Source organism: Pollachius pollachius, assembly GCF_949987615.1.
Source record: "Pollachius pollachius genome assembly, chromosome: 5".
Taxonomy (NCBI): Eukaryota; Metazoa; Chordata; class Actinopteri; order Gadiformes; family Gadidae; genus Pollachius; species Pollachius pollachius.
In genome coordinates this window covers 24,410,126-24,425,125 of record NC_136938.1, presented here as the reverse complement: position 1 = coordinate 24,425,125, position 15,000 = coordinate 24,410,126, and the positions used below count along the sequence as shown (strand labels likewise).

At 47.5% G+C, this 15,000-nt stretch overlaps 2 protein-coding genes across 2 annotated transcripts in view; both read left to right on the top strand.

Moving 5' to 3' along the window:
• The window catches only part of itgb6 (integrin, beta 6), a 13,450-nt gene extending 3,901 nt beyond the window's left edge, over nucleotides 1-9,549 (top strand). Inside the window, exons 8-15 of the mRNA XM_079736078.1 lie at nucleotides 695-784; nucleotides 2,581-2,715; nucleotides 3,330-3,804; nucleotides 4,372-4,594; nucleotides 6,362-6,456; nucleotides 7,708-7,824; nucleotides 8,367-8,533; nucleotides 8,903-9,549. Coding sequence (XP_079592204.1) covers nucleotides 695-784; nucleotides 2,581-2,715; nucleotides 3,330-3,804; nucleotides 4,372-4,594; nucleotides 6,362-6,456; nucleotides 7,708-7,824; nucleotides 8,367-8,533; nucleotides 8,903-8,998 — 1,398 coding nt within the window. The 3' untranslated portion in view covers nucleotides 8,999-9,549. The remainder of the gene's footprint in view (nucleotides 1-694; nucleotides 785-2,580; nucleotides 2,716-3,329; nucleotides 3,805-4,371; nucleotides 4,595-6,361; nucleotides 6,457-7,707; nucleotides 7,825-8,366; nucleotides 8,534-8,902) is intronic.
• Nucleotides 9,550-9,907: 358 nt separating this feature from the next.
• The window catches only part of pla2r1 (phospholipase A2 receptor 1), a gene marked incomplete at its 5' end in the record, with an annotated part of 32,578 nt that continues 27,485 nt past the window's right edge, over nucleotides 9,908-15,000 (top strand). Inside the window, 5 exons of the mRNA XM_079737193.1 lie at nucleotides 9,908-10,040; nucleotides 11,602-11,982; nucleotides 12,680-12,853; nucleotides 13,790-13,954; nucleotides 14,442-14,555. Of these exons, the coding sequence (XP_079593319.1) occupies nucleotides 9,908-10,040; nucleotides 11,602-11,982; nucleotides 12,680-12,853; nucleotides 13,790-13,954; nucleotides 14,442-14,555 (967 nt within the window). The remainder of the gene's footprint in view (nucleotides 10,041-11,601; nucleotides 11,983-12,679; nucleotides 12,854-13,789; nucleotides 13,955-14,441; nucleotides 14,556-15,000) is intronic.

The following is a 15,000-nucleotide window of genomic DNA, read 5'->3' as shown; positions in this document are numbered from 1 at the left end:
GATTGGTCGAAACTCTCGTAGGTGCGGCATCTCATTGGTTGGAGATCTCACGGCTTTTGCGTCTCATTTCTTTGATGTTGGTTTGGGGGAAGGCTCAGCCAATGGGGGGTGAGTCATGCAGGACTGAAATGAAGAAGAAGTACAGTCACCGGTTGGGGTTCATTATCAGTAAGCTGAACACATTTTTGATTCATTGAGCACGCTCCGCGGACCTGTTGGAACACGCCTCTGTCCCTGGTCCATGCCTTTCTCCTCCCAAAGACTTGTTGACGGGTTCCACGGCTGTAACAGTGGACCTACTGTCGACTGTGTGTCTTTTAATGTGTGTTTGTGTGTGTGTGTGTGTGTGTGTGTGTTGTGTGTTGTGTGTGTATGTTCGTCAATGTTTGTGTGTTTTCCGTGTGTGTGTGTTTGTGTAATGGGGGTTGTGCGTTTGTGTGCGTGTTTGTGTACTGAGAGGTGTGCGATTGTGTGTGTCTGTGTGCATGTATGTGCTTGTGTCTGTGTTTACAGTTTGTGTGCATGCACGTGTTTGTGAGATTATCTACGTGTTCATTTGTCCGATGAGGGGATGTGTGTGTATATATGTGTGTGTGTGTGTGTGTGTGTGTGTGTGTGTGTGTGTGTGTGTGTGTGTGTGTGTGTGTGTGTGTGTGTGTGGTGCATATTTATGTGTGTTGCTATTGTTTTTCAGAACTATGCTAATCTGATACCGGGTGCCACGGTGGCGGTCTTGGCATCCGACTCCCGGAACATCCTGGAGCTCATCATCACGGCGTACAAAGTAAACATGACTTTATTAACAACACAAAGCAACCCTCCTCGTGGATCCCGAACAGCAATAAACACAGTGCACGGTCAGACTTTGGTCGTCCGCATTGTTTGGAATCAGGAGTCTGTTCATCATTAGCTCAGCAAGTTAGTTTTTATGCAAGGAAGGAGTCTCTGGTGGTGTTGGGCTGGTGTTGAAGATCCCATCAGCCTTTATATTAAACAGTATGAGCTCTATAAAACGCAATATCACTGCACATTAGACACATGCAGTGATGTATTGAAAGTTTCAATGGAAAATTAATTCCTTCCACGTGAGTTAAGGTAGTTTGAACAGGCGAGTGCCTTGGATTCGCGTTAGCGTCTTAGATGAAGTTAAAGGTTTTGCAGTTGTAAAAAAAGTGTGCGTTTGTAAAGAGCGTTTAGGCAGTTTTTGGAGAAATGCTTTGAGGTTTTGTCATTGCAGAACAATTTTGACCTTGAAGGTTTACAGTTTGTCATATTGTAGCATCACCAATATATTGTCAGCGAGGAGGCGTCACACCAAATCTTCTATCCTAACACTACCATGAAAGCCCTCCTCTTTGCTCTCCTACTGGTTTGTTGCTTTGTTCTCGTTGTGTGTTATTCTGACATACTCTCCCGCTTTCCCTCTGTCATACACTTCCCCTGGTTTTCCCTGGCCCTCCCTTTACCTCATGATGGTAACAAGCCTGAGCACGCTAGCATTGTTTCATCTCCTGGCTCTTGCTCTGATTCTCTCTTTCTTCTCTCTCTCTCTCTCTCTCTCTCTCTCTCTCTTATTTCCCTCTTTCTACCTCTCACTCCCTCTTCACTTCAATGAACAATAATAATTGTCATGGGGAAATACATGTTTACTACACCGAATCACATTTCACGAAATTGTCGTAAATCTTGTTCTCAATTACTGATCCAACATATTGTGCCGTGTTATCCTCGTTGCACTATTAAAGAGCAAACACATTAGTTCGCATTCATTGCACCTTCTGAATACTCCTCCTTGTTTGTTTGACGGCACAAAGAAAACCAGAGCTTCATATGAGTGAGTCAGTTAGTCAGTGGAACACAGACCCATTCAACCATTCATCTGTTGGTCGGGTCACCTGACTTCCAGACAAACTGTTAATCACAACTGCGCTGCGTCCACACTTGGGTCGGGTCAGACACACCTGGCTCTGAGTCAGTCGATCGTGGGAGGTAAAATATGGGATCAGACAGGGGAAAGAACCGGTCAAAGGTCATGTCCCCTAGGTTACGTCCTTAGGTTAGGAACACACCCTCCCCATTACTGCACTACCCTGCCCCGATCTGTCGAGATGCCACTTAATGGTACGTTTACAAAGCATTGGGTCGTTAAGGTGGCGTTCTGCTTTGTAACTGTATCCTCTCACTAACGGATTGCTTCAGACATTTCTGCGTTGAGAAGCATGAAGGAAATAAAGAAGAGCATTTAAGGTTTTCTTAGCACTTTGACCACGATCACATAACAAAAAAAAGGCATTTAGTTATTGTGTTATGAGAATTGTAGGTGTGCTTTCAGATGGGAGTGGCAGGATCTGTTAGGGGTCAGGTCTAGGGACATCTGGTGGACAGGTGGAGAATGGAAACTCAATAAAAAAAAAAAATGTAGTCAGACTTGTAGCTGTTATAAACACTATCATCACTATAAAGCACAATCACGTTTAAACCACTGCATCCAGCATTGCAGGTTTTGCAGACACTATGATCAGTATAAAACACTGTCACATTTAGAAACCTACATTGTGGCCCCTGCTCCTGTTCCTCCAGGATCTGCGCTCAGAGATAGAGCTGGAGGTGCTGGGAGACACAGAGGAGCTTCAGATGGCCTTCACCTCCATCTGCCCCGACGGGAGCATCTACCCCGGTCTCAAACGCTGCTCCAGCATCAAGGCTGGAGACACGGTCAGCCACTGTTCCCTCTAAGAGCAATTCCCTTTTATCAGTCACCTTCCATTTAACTCTTTATCTCCTAAACATGAGTCCACAACTTTTCACACTTTTCCTGAGTTTACTGCTCTCTAAAAGTGATGCCCTTGTTCTAAACATGCTAGTGATCAAGTCACATCAGTGCAGGTCTCAATAAGTTAGTTTAACCATAAAACAGAAGTTTTATCCTTTATCCAATACTTTTGGATAATAGGGTGAGGTACCCATAGTTCCCAGTAAATGACTGGGATAACATAGCAGGCACCTTGATTACACTGCTCACACATGCAGCCATGTTCAGGAGCATTTCTTTCTTGTACCAGTAACATTTCTTTCCAGTACATTCCTTTCTTGTACCACTCACACATGACCCCATGCAGGACATTCTCTGGAACATTGCTGGAACAGACTGCATTCATGAATGGGGCTTTACACTGCATTGAGGATTCTCGGTAGAACACGGCGACCTCCTAGATTAGCCATGGACAATGCAGCTTTCCCTCACTTTCCCTCCACTCGAAATCGCAGTGTTCCCAAGCTCCGTGCGGCGGTCTCCTGAACTCCCGGTGTTCGGCGTGTCTCCCCTTCAGGTGGTGTTCAACGTCTCCGTGGAGCTGACCTCCTGCCTTCCCGCCCCAGGTCGCTTCCTCCTGAGGCCCGTGGGCTACCAGGACGGGCTGGTGGTGGACCTCAGCTCCCTGTGCTCTTGCAACTGCCCACCAGCGGCCCCCCACCCCAACACCACCAACACCCCCGCCTCCAGCACCAGCACCCCCGCCGGCCTGTGCCACGAGGGCCAGGGCTCCCCGGAGTGCGGCGTGTGCGTGTGCCAGCCGGGGTTCGTGGGGTCGCAGTGCGAGTGCAGCGAGGAGGAGGCGGTCGCCGGGGGCAACGGGGCTGGTTGCCGGGCGACCGAGGATGGGGGGGCGGAGTCTTGCAGCGGCCAGGGGGAGTGCTTCTGTGGGCGATGCCTGTGCCACCCCTCCAGCTTCGGACGGGTTTACGGCCGCTTCTGCGAGTGCGACGACTACTCGTGTGTTCGGTTCCGCGGCGAGCTCTGTGGAGGTGGGTTTGTGTGTTTGTTTGTGTGTGTGTTTGCGTGTGTGTGGTGGAGAGACGGCGCCAGAAGCATGTCATTTGCGGACAACCCCTTTTATTACTGTTTGGTGTAATTATGTTTTGTTTGAACAGACACTTGAGAGTATTACACGGTGTTAGATGTGTATAATAAACTCAGTGTTGTTGTGTGTGTGTGTGTGTGTGTGTGTGTATGTGTGTGTGTATGTGTGAATGCGGCTTTTGGTGTGTTTGTTTGTGTGCTTGTGTGTGTGTGTGTGTGTGTGTGTGTGCTTGTGTGCATGTATGCACGGATGTCTGTGCATTTGTCTGCATGAGTGTGCCTGGTTTTGTGTGTATGCCTGTATGTATGCGTATATCTGTGTGTGTGCATACGTATGTGTGTGTGTGTGTGTTTGTGTGTGTGTCTGTATGTATGCTTGTGTCCGTGTGTGTGTCCGTGTGTGTGTGCGTGTGCGTGTGCGTGTGCGTGCGTGTGTGCGTGCGTGTGTGTGTGTGTGTGCGTGTGCGTGCGTGTGCGTGCGTGCGTGCGTGTGTGTGTGTGTGTGCGTCCAGGCCACGGCCAGTGTGACTGTGGTCAGTGTGTGTGTGACAGCGGCTGGCTGGGGGAGTACTGTAATTGCAGCAGCAGCACAGAGGCGTGCGTGTCCCAGGACGGGACGGCCTGCAGCGGCCGGGGGCGCTGCGACTGTGGCCAGTGTGTGTGCTCCGTCCCGGGAGCTTCAGGGAAGCTGTGTGAGAAGTGCCCCACCTGCGGAGAAACCTGCACCTCAGCAAGGTAGCCACGGCCTCCACACCACCTGGGTTACCCCCAGGTGTTCATCACTGTGACCTTCTTGACGTACTCAAACACTCGGTAGTAGCTACTTTGTTTGTTTAATCGTAACAAATCCACAACTTATTGAGCATACTTACAGAATACATATTACTGATTATATTATTATTACTGAAAAACAAAGTCTTTCAGGAGTAACCGTTGCCTAAATCCAGCGGTGAACTGTGGCCGGTTTCAGGAAGCTGTCCTTGGTTAGGTTAAGGGAACACAAAGTTGTCTTCTAGGCATGGCGGTTCCACAAACTAGAACCAAACTACAGTGGCCTCAACTCTAACCACCATTGTTTGAGGACGTGCCAAACTAGCCATGAGGCGTGCCTTATGCAGATATGTTTGCTAGCGATGTCAATAATGAATGGATGTAAAGCCTGGAACTGCAAACAAGCAGTTCCAGGCATTTGCGGTGTGTGTGTGATGTGGTCTTTGGGAGAGAGTCCCTTTGGCTTGAACGTTGAGCTTTGTAGCTTTGCAGACCTTTTACAGAAAGAAAGCTAAATGAATCCCTATAGGTGAGTAGAAATGTCCAAAAGCATATTATGACCCCTTTAACATTATCGAACCATTGCAAGCCAATCAGCACTCAAGTAGAGCTGGATAGTCTAATCCGTGGTTAAGGTTTACTCCAAGCCTGAAGGCAAGTCCTTAAACAAGATGGCCTAACCCCTACTGCTCCTTTATGCCATGTACTGGAAATCATTGAAAGTCCATTTGGCAAAAAGTGTGTGATATATAGTAGAGAACTTCTGATCTCCTGTGGGTATTTAAATCTATAACTATCTAGTCGTTTAGCCATTTATCTAAAGTGACTTAGAGTGAGTTTCCTGTCATTAAGAAACCAGTAGCGGTTAGGTGGCGTCTCTCGCTCTAGTATGCCTACAGGTAAGGCTTCGAACCCACACCCACTGCACTAATTTCACCTGTCTGATATGGTATGAGAATCCTGAGAGCAGCACAGACCTCGCTCTCCTCTTTCTGCGTTTCTTTCTTCCCTCTTTCGATTCCGTGATATCCCATTCCAGTTCCCTTGTTCTTCTTTGTCTCCGCCGTCTTTCTTCACGAGTGACATCAAAAGATAACTAATGGCCCCCAACACAAAGCACGGAGCTTTCCTTTCTGCCGTGCAGTGGGGCTGTCAGGGCTGCGATAGTATCAGACCCCTCTGGGCTGGGGGGAGGGTGGGGCAAGGGTTAATGGCGGTGAGTGGCGAGGCCTTGGGAACCTGCCGATAACAGGGCGTCTGATTCCCTGACATCCACCTGGGATGGAACAGTCCGCCGGAGCACAGGCCAAAAACACAGGCTGGAGACGTCGGGCACAGCAGCCTCGCAGCCAGGAGGAGTCTCGTGGGAGAATGGGACGGAAGTGTCCTTGAAAACAGCGACATAAAACAAATGTCCTTGTATCGGGCCCCTCGCAATCTTTGTTTCTAACAAGTTCTGCTCGGATACTTTTGTGTGTTACCTTTGAGTTGCTGGGAAACACCAATGTGTGTAGACACAGTGTGTGCGTTTTATATTGAGTTTGAAATGCACAAAGGTAGAGAATAACTCAAACATTGCTTATGTGAGGGCTCGCCGTCACATCACATGCTCTCTCTCTTTGCATGAACTATGACGGGGCTCATATATAGACACACCGACTGAGGTTGTGTGTGTGTGTGTGTGCGTGTGCGTGTGTGCGTGTGTGCGTGTGTGTGTGTGTGTTTCCTCAGGGCATGTGTCGAGTGCCACCTACAAACTAAGGACAGCCTGGATCTGTGTGTGCAAAGGTGCACCGTCCCCAAGATCAGCATCAACACCTCCACTGGTGAGTTTCTTCCAGGAATCCCGTCCGACAAACCAACAGCCTTCGACCAGTACAGAACAGAACAAAAGAGAAGACGCTCTCTGCACCTGCACCTATCCCTTAAACATGTTAGATGAAAATAGTTCATCTATAGTGTTAGGTTTGAGTTTTGGATTCTAAGGTATGGATTGAGTCAGTGTGTGAATGACCACAGACAATGATCAGATATGCATGCTATAAAAACACTTTTCAAGGGGTGAACTGGGACAAAGAAACGTCCCTGTTCGTTAAAATAGGTGTGAAACGTTTTGCTCTGTGTTAATTGATTTAATGCTTAACATTACCCGAGCTTCCTGTTTAAAGACCCCCCCCCCCCCCCCAACCAAGCCTCCTAAATGGGGATCTGGCTCCCCTGGCTCAGCTGCTCCCCCTGGGTCCCCCTTAGTTAACACCCTGGCTTATGTGTAGTTAAGATCAAGATTTGTTTTTTAGGTTAGAGGCTGAATGCAGAAACGTAACTTCTGGGACATTAGGGTTAGAGTTTGGTGATGGGTTTTGCTGCGGTTAAGGCTTTGACATGTTTAAGGTCAGGGTAGGGATGTGCTAGAGTCGGTATGGTCAAGGTAGGGGTTTAGCTGTGGTGAGACTGAGGGTTAGGACCGGAAAGCAACGACGTCAAGTGCCATCAGGAAAGTCCATCAGGCTGCACTCCAGACAGAAGGCCAACCGTGCCCTTTGAGGCGCGGCCGCACAACGAGAACCCATTGTGTGAACCTTGTCGTACAGACAGTGCTATTGTCGCGTAAGGCGATAGGCCTGGACATGGGGTATATCCTGGCTGCTGTTGTGATCCTGGTTACATGCAAGCTGAGAGGGAGATCCGCTTATCAAAGGCCATGTTTAAGCTTCATGTTTGAAATACAATGGTGTTGGGTACTCCCTCAGACATACCCAGACACACGCATGGGAGACATTCACACATACGCATTGACACACACACAAACACACACACACATGCATGAGCCGATACACACAACCACAACCACACACACACACAGGGACAGACAATGCGTGCACAAATACACAACCCTCAACACAGTGACACACAAAAGGATACACCCGCACAAAAAACAGGCATGCACACACACACACACAGACACAAACAGCTTTGATATGGAAATCAGACTGATGTCAAAGTGGAGGCAAGCGGATCAAGTTGCACTCTGGGTACGGCATGCAGCGCGGTGCTCACTCGGGTCCTCATGTTTCCAGAGCTGGACCAGAGGCACGCCACCCAGTGCACCCTGAAGACCGACAGCGACTGCTCCATCTCCTTCAGCATCGTGATGGGAGAGCTGGGGACCAGTGCACACAACCTGCACATCTATGGTGAGTAGAAGTAGATGAGTTGGATATTTATATATATATATCGAGATAAGAGAGCAGGGCACCAGCTCTCTCAACCTGAACATCTATGGTTAGATATCAGTATTGAACATACACAATATACCTATAGTTCACTGTTTTATATAAAAAATATATCTAAACGATATTACTATAGTTCACTATTATATGAACTTCATAAACTATAAACCTATAGTTCCCATTTATATAAAAACTATGGCTTAACTATAATATTATATGCTATGATATATATAGTAATATTTAATAATATTATATAATATCATATCAATCAATATAACATATATTCATACATTATCAATTCTTATGTATGTAATATTATTTATTTTTTTTAGAATGAAATATACGTATATGTGATGAAGGAGCAGGTGTTCAGGTAGACTGCCGACAGCGGGGCTTCGAACCCACAACCCCCTGAACCAATAAACCTTAACAGCCGCCTCCCAGCCCCCAGCTCTCCGTCAGTGTGTGTGTGTGTGTGAGGCTGAACCGACCTGCCCCGTCCCCAGACTGCCCCGAGCCGCCCGACGTCACCATGATCATCCTGGGCGTGTCCCTGTCTGTGCTGCTCATGGGCCTGGTGCTGTTGGTGGTCTGGAAGCTGCTGGTCTCCGTCCACGACCGCAAGGAGGTGGCCCGCTTCGAGGCCGAGCGCTCCAACGCCAAGTGGCAGTCGGTGAGAACCTCGTGACTGGTTCCTGGCTCTCCCGGTCGTCCTCTGTAGCTCACCGGGGGTCAGGGGTCATGTGTGTTGTTGAGTATGAAGGGCATAGCTGTGTGTGTGTGTGTGTATTTGTTTGTGTGGGTTTGTGTGTGTGTGGGTGTGTATGCATATTGGTTTGTGTGTGTATGTGTGTGTGTATTGGTTTGAGTGTTTGTGTGTGTGTGTGTGTGTGTGTATTGGTGTGTGTGTGTGTGTGTTTGTGTGTGTGTGTGTGTGTGTTTGCGTGTGTGTATGTATCTAAAATAAATTAATAATAATGAATCTCTCTCTCTCTCTGCCTCTCTCTCTCTCTCTCTCTCTCTCTCTCTCTCTCTCTCTCAGGGAACCAACCCGTTGTTCCGTAGCTCGACCTCCACGTTTAAAAACGTCACATACAAGAACACTGGAAGGGACAAGTGCATCACGCTAGGTCGATAGTGAACCCGCAACAGCTGCTCTGCACATGCACACTGCACCCCCCCACACACACACACACTGACTGCACATGCACGCACACACACACACACACACACACACACACACTGACACGTACTGCCCCTCCGTCTGCTGCACACACTGGAGATGGCGCGCAGATCTGTGGTTTGAGTGGGAGGAGGGAGGAGGGAGGGGTTAAGAGAGCGAGAGAAAGAGTGATGCATATAAGCAATTAATAAGTGGCACAGTGGCCATGGACGTTAAGACAGTAGTAGCAAACACTGAGAAGAATGGCAGGCTGTAGCTCTGGCTGTAAATTTGCTGTAATATTGGCCGCTGACAAGCTAATTTAAACACTGTATGTTCCTGTTGAACAATCTAGAGAAGAGTGGTCTACTACTGAAAAACTGTTTTGTATTTACTGACTACAAAGCAAGGCTGAGCCTTGACATTTGACTTTTTTTTTCATTTGACATTTGATTTGGCTCTTAATAATTAAGAGCATTTGAGTTGTGTTCGTGGCACATAATTAATAAAGAATAACTCTACTTTTATCTATTTTATCACTTTTTTTTTTCAAACTTTGTCCATTTGATTTGGTGAAAGTGCGTGTGTGTTTTGTATGCTGTCTGTCTGTCTGCTAAAGCACGATATCGAGATGCACCTCAACCACAAATCGTAGACGACGATTTCTAAAGCGCGGTGGTAAGATATCTGAGAGGGAGAAGGCATGCGTGTGCATGTTTTCCGTCGGTGCCCCGCGGTGCTGCACAGAGGGTCGACCCGTCTGCGGGGCTCCGTCATTGGTGACGTCACGGCTCCCTCTAAAGTTACACACTCGGAATATGCGGACGTTTGCGCGTCCCAAGAAGTTGTGTCTCCTCTTCTTCTCCCACTCCACTATTTGTCGAAATGCCGATCGCTGGCCGCGGTGAACTTCTGGCCGTGGTAGCTGTTGCTGTGGCGAGTTTGTGCTGTGGCGTGTCGTCCGTGATTTCGGATGAAGATGAGGTTCTGGATAAAGCTTCCCTCGTGGAGTTCTACAGTAAGTTTGGGTTTCAGTCGCAGATTTCATGATGCATGATGCAAATGTTGTTTATGGTTGAGGCTGGAGACGCTGCCTAGCTGCGTCTCCAGAGACGTGTGTGTGTGCGTCCACTATAAACAACATTTGCATGCATTACAGTTGCAACTTTTTACTTATTCCGAGAAATGCATCAAACGTTGTGGATGTGGGTGACATGCTCTGCCTGCGCCTCAACACAATCGAGCGATTGTGTTGAGACGCGGTCAGAGCCTGTCACCAACATTCACAACGTTTGATGTGTCTCTGGCAATAAGTGAGAAGTTAATTGGTAAATGGCTAAACTAAAAATCGGTCTCCGCGCATTTTTCAGCATGCATCTTAGGATCATCATGCATCATCACAATCGGACAAAAGCGGAGTGGAATGCTTTATCCAAATGTTGATTAATGCTGTTTTGATCCACTCTACTTACCTCACAGAGACAAAAAAGCCGACACACAAACACAAGTACTCACAAGTTAAATGGGGGTGGCCATTGTAGATACACAATGTGTGTACATTTAATGTGGCCCTGGTAATGTGGAGGCCCATGTATTTACTGTGACCTCGATCATGTTGTTAACCCTGACGACTTCCCTCCTCCTTCCCCTGTTATACTGATGGAAGACCCCCTTTTTAGTTGTTCAGGACAACCCCTCTTAGGTCATTGTATTGTTTGTATATCTAGTTACAACATAGTTATATGTTTCAGTTCAAAAGGCAACATTGCCTGGCCATATCACAGGATACTAGGCACCACTCTTGTGTTCTGTATTTTCAGTCAGTTTTGGTTCAAGTTAAGCTTGTTAGTGTATGCCTTTATCATAATTACAGTTTTAAAGGCACACATTAGAAGACACCAGAACTTCACACAACAACTATTCACGCAACCAGATGACGTCACTAGAAAAGTGACCTCTACTTTGCTGATGGGATACGGAAAGGGAAGATTAAAATCTAAAACTCTAGTCTTTATGCCATGATTACTTAAACCATTTATGATTGTCAACGTCACCAAACATCTATTCATCAGCGTCTAAATGTAAAGATGAAACACAGACTTTTCCACAGTTATTGACCTGGCACTACACTGAAACAAGGATTTCCAATAAAAAATAAAATTGAATCTCTCTATGCAGGTATCTCTTTTCATTCTAAAATGTCTTTACTCACCTTGCTTAACTTTCTCTCTCTCTCTCTACCTTACTATCACTCTCTCTCCCACTCTTTCTCTCTCTCTCTCTCTCTCCCTCTCTCTCTCTCCCACTCTTTCTCTCTCTCTCTCTCTCTCTCTCCCTCTCTCTCTCTCCCTCTCTCTCTCTCTCCCTCTCTCTCCCTCTCTCTCTCCCTCTCTCTCCCTCTCTCTCTCCCTCTCTCTCTCTCTCTCCCTCCATCTCCCCATCTGTTTTCCCCTGCCGTCATCCTTTTGTTTACATCTCTTTCCTTTCATTTTGTTTAAACGTCGTTCCTCCTCACCACCTCCTCCTCACCACCTCCTCCTCACCACCTCCTCTCCTCTGTCTCCCCCCCCTCCCCCCAGAGAGGGGCGTGTTCGTGCTGGAGAGCGGGCCCCTGAAGCGCTGCGTGGCGGCCGACCGCTCCAACCTGGTGCTGGAGGACTGCGGGCGGATCACGCGCCGCTCGCTCTGGGCCTGGATGTCCCGCCACCGGCTGTACAACCTGGGCGCCAGCGCCTGCCTGGGCCTCAACCTCACGGACGCCACCCAGCCGCTGGGCCTGTTCGAGTGCGACACGCCGCTGCGCACCGTCTTCTGGCGCTGCAACGGGCCCTCGCTCTACGGCGCCTCCCAGATGAAGCTGGCCGTGATGGGCCGCCTGGTGGTGGCGTCCCGGAAGTCGTACCACGCCTGGCGCCGGCTGGGCACCGAGGCCGAGGGCCCCTGCTCGGTGCCGTACGAAGGTACGCAGCGGCGTTTGGTGTTGAGGGTCTTTGGGAGAGCGGCAAGCATGCTATGCTTATGCATTCTGTTTTACTTTTTTCGGTTTTATTTATTTATTTTCTGTTTCGGTTTTATCTATTTATTTTCTGTTTCGGTTTTATTTTGCGTTTTCTATTTTATTTGCGTGACCAGGTGGATGTTTTTGTGTTCAGACCTTGTGAGTTAATGAATAACGAATAACACACACTGACTTTGACTTTGACGTCGTGCCATGGTTTCTGTTCATTGACTTCAGTATTTGTTTGTTGAGCATGAAGATGCAGGACAATAAAACGAAGAAACAGGACAATAACATTAAGATACCGGACAGTAACATGATGATACAGGATAATAACATGAAGAAATATAACAACGACATCAAGATACAGGATCAATAACATTTCAAACCATGACATTACAGGACAATTAACAATGGGGTATTCTAATCATACGGAACAAGGAAGGGAAGAGTGCATGGGAGGTTGAAGATAAGTTACACATCATTTGTGCACACGTCTTCGGTACACGGCCTTCACTCGCATGCAATCCTCCCTTTGTCTGTGGTCCTCACCTGTACGCGGTCTTCATTTGCCTGTGGCTCTCACTCGTATGCAATCCATCCTTGTCTGTGGCTCTCCCTTGTCTGCGGTACTCATAAGACCGTTATTCCGCCCGCAGACGTCCACACCTTGCTGGGGAACGGCCAGGGCATGCCCTGCGCCTTCCCGTTCAAGTACAACAACCGCTGGTACTCGGAGTGCACCTCGGAGGGCCGGGAAGACAACAACCCCTGGTGTGCCACAACACCCCGCTACGACCAGGACGAGAGGTGGGGCTTCTGCCCCATACTAGGTGTATACAACACAGACATGCACGCACACGCACATGTGCGCACATTCACGCACACACACAAACACACGTGTATGTACACACATACATGTGTACATAAACATACTTGCACGCACATGCACACGCACAAAGTTTATTGGCACAGTGTCATCTTCGTGCTCATCATCATCAGTGATATCAGCGTCATCATCAGCATCATGAGTGATGTCATCATCTTGCTCAACGTGACCACAATCGTTGTCAACAGCGTAGTCATCGGCATGACCTTTAATGGCTCGAAAGCTGTCTTCCGTTGAGCAGATTCAAAACACTCATTCATTTTTCATCTGAAGTGGCAGTGGGAAGCTGTTTCAATTCATCCTCAATCAGGTTTCATCATTTATCCTTAATGTTTGCTTCTGAGACTGCAATCTCAGTGTCTAAGGCCAAGTCTCGTTCTTCCTTTTCTAATTAAAATCTCTTTGCTAGAACAGCTGCAAGTGCAAGTGATTCAGCTTTCTCAGATCCTTCTTGTCTATGGATGGAGGAACCAGTTACTGCTTTTAGCAATGACTGACACAATTTTAACTTCCTTTTCCTTTGCTCTTGAATAAGTATTTTCTAGCCATCCTCTCAGTTCTCTTATAAAGGCTCTTCGATGAGTTTGTCTCGGTAGATACTAGTGCATATGATCACAATGATCATATCCATGATGCAATGATAGATAGCAGGTGTAGCAGCAACTTTTATTTACTTAATTTATTTACTTTTATTCACTTACATTTTTTGGCTCCTGCACACACACACACACACGCACACGCACACGCACACACACACACACACAAACAATACACACACACCTTCACACACACACACACACACACACACACACACACACACACACACACACACACACTCATCTAACCTTTTTCCCATCACGTGCTCCCCCCGACCGGACAGACTCCAGCTGTGAGACGTTCTGGGAGTCGAACCAGGAGCTGCAGGCCTGCTACCAGTTCAACCTGTACACCATCGTGACCTGGAGCCAGGCCCGGGCTTCCTGCCGGGCGCAGCGCGGAGACCTTCTCAGCATCACCAGCCTGGCGGAGCACAAGTACATCAGAGGTAGGTTCACCACACACCGCGCACACCCGGGGTTACACAGGTCACCTGGGAGTACACAGTACATACACCTGGGAGCACACAGTATACTTGGTAGTACACAGTACACCTTGGAGTACACAGTACACATGGTAGTACACAGCACACCTGGTAGTACACAGCACACCTGGTAGTACCCACTTCATGCACTTGGGAGTACACAGTATACCTTGGTGTACACAGTACACCTGGTGGTACACAATACACCTGTTAGTACACAGTACACCTGGTAGTACAGAGTACATAGATCTGACTACACCTGGTAGTACAGAGTACATAGATCTGACTACACCTGGTAGTACAGAGTACATAGTTCTGACTACACCTGGTAGTACAGAGTACATAGTTCTGACTACACCTGGTAGTACAGAGTACATAGTTCTGACTACACCTGGCAGTTTGGGGGATGTGTTTTGGGGTCCTTGAGCTTTCTGTGTGTGTTATGTATCAGAGCGTCTGGCCGACGTCGGGGTCATGGTGTGGATCGGACTGAACCATCTGACGGAGGGACAGGGGTGGCAGTGGTCAGACGGAGCACCCCTGGCCCTGGTCAACTTCACCACCGGTACGCTTCATTAATTTATTACTTTATGATATCACTGGTCCACCCTGTTTTGAATTAATTTATATTAATTAAAATATAGTATATATACAGTATAATGATAGTCAGGCAGTATATGGATGGTATTGCAGGATAGTTATAGTAGACTAGTGCAGTATAGTGATAGTAGTGCATTATAGTGATAGTACTGCAGTATAGTGATAGTACTGCAGTATAGTGATAGTGCATTATAGTGATAGTAGTGCAGTATAGTGATAGTGTAGTATAGTGATAGTAGTGCAGTATAGTGATAGTAGTGCAGTATAGTGATAGCGCAGTATAGTGATAGAAGTGCAGTATAGTGATTGTCGTGCAGGAGAGTGTTAGTAGTGCAGTATAGTGATAGTGCAGTATATTGATAGTAGTGCAGTATAGTGATAGTGCAGTATATTGATAGTAGTGCAGTATA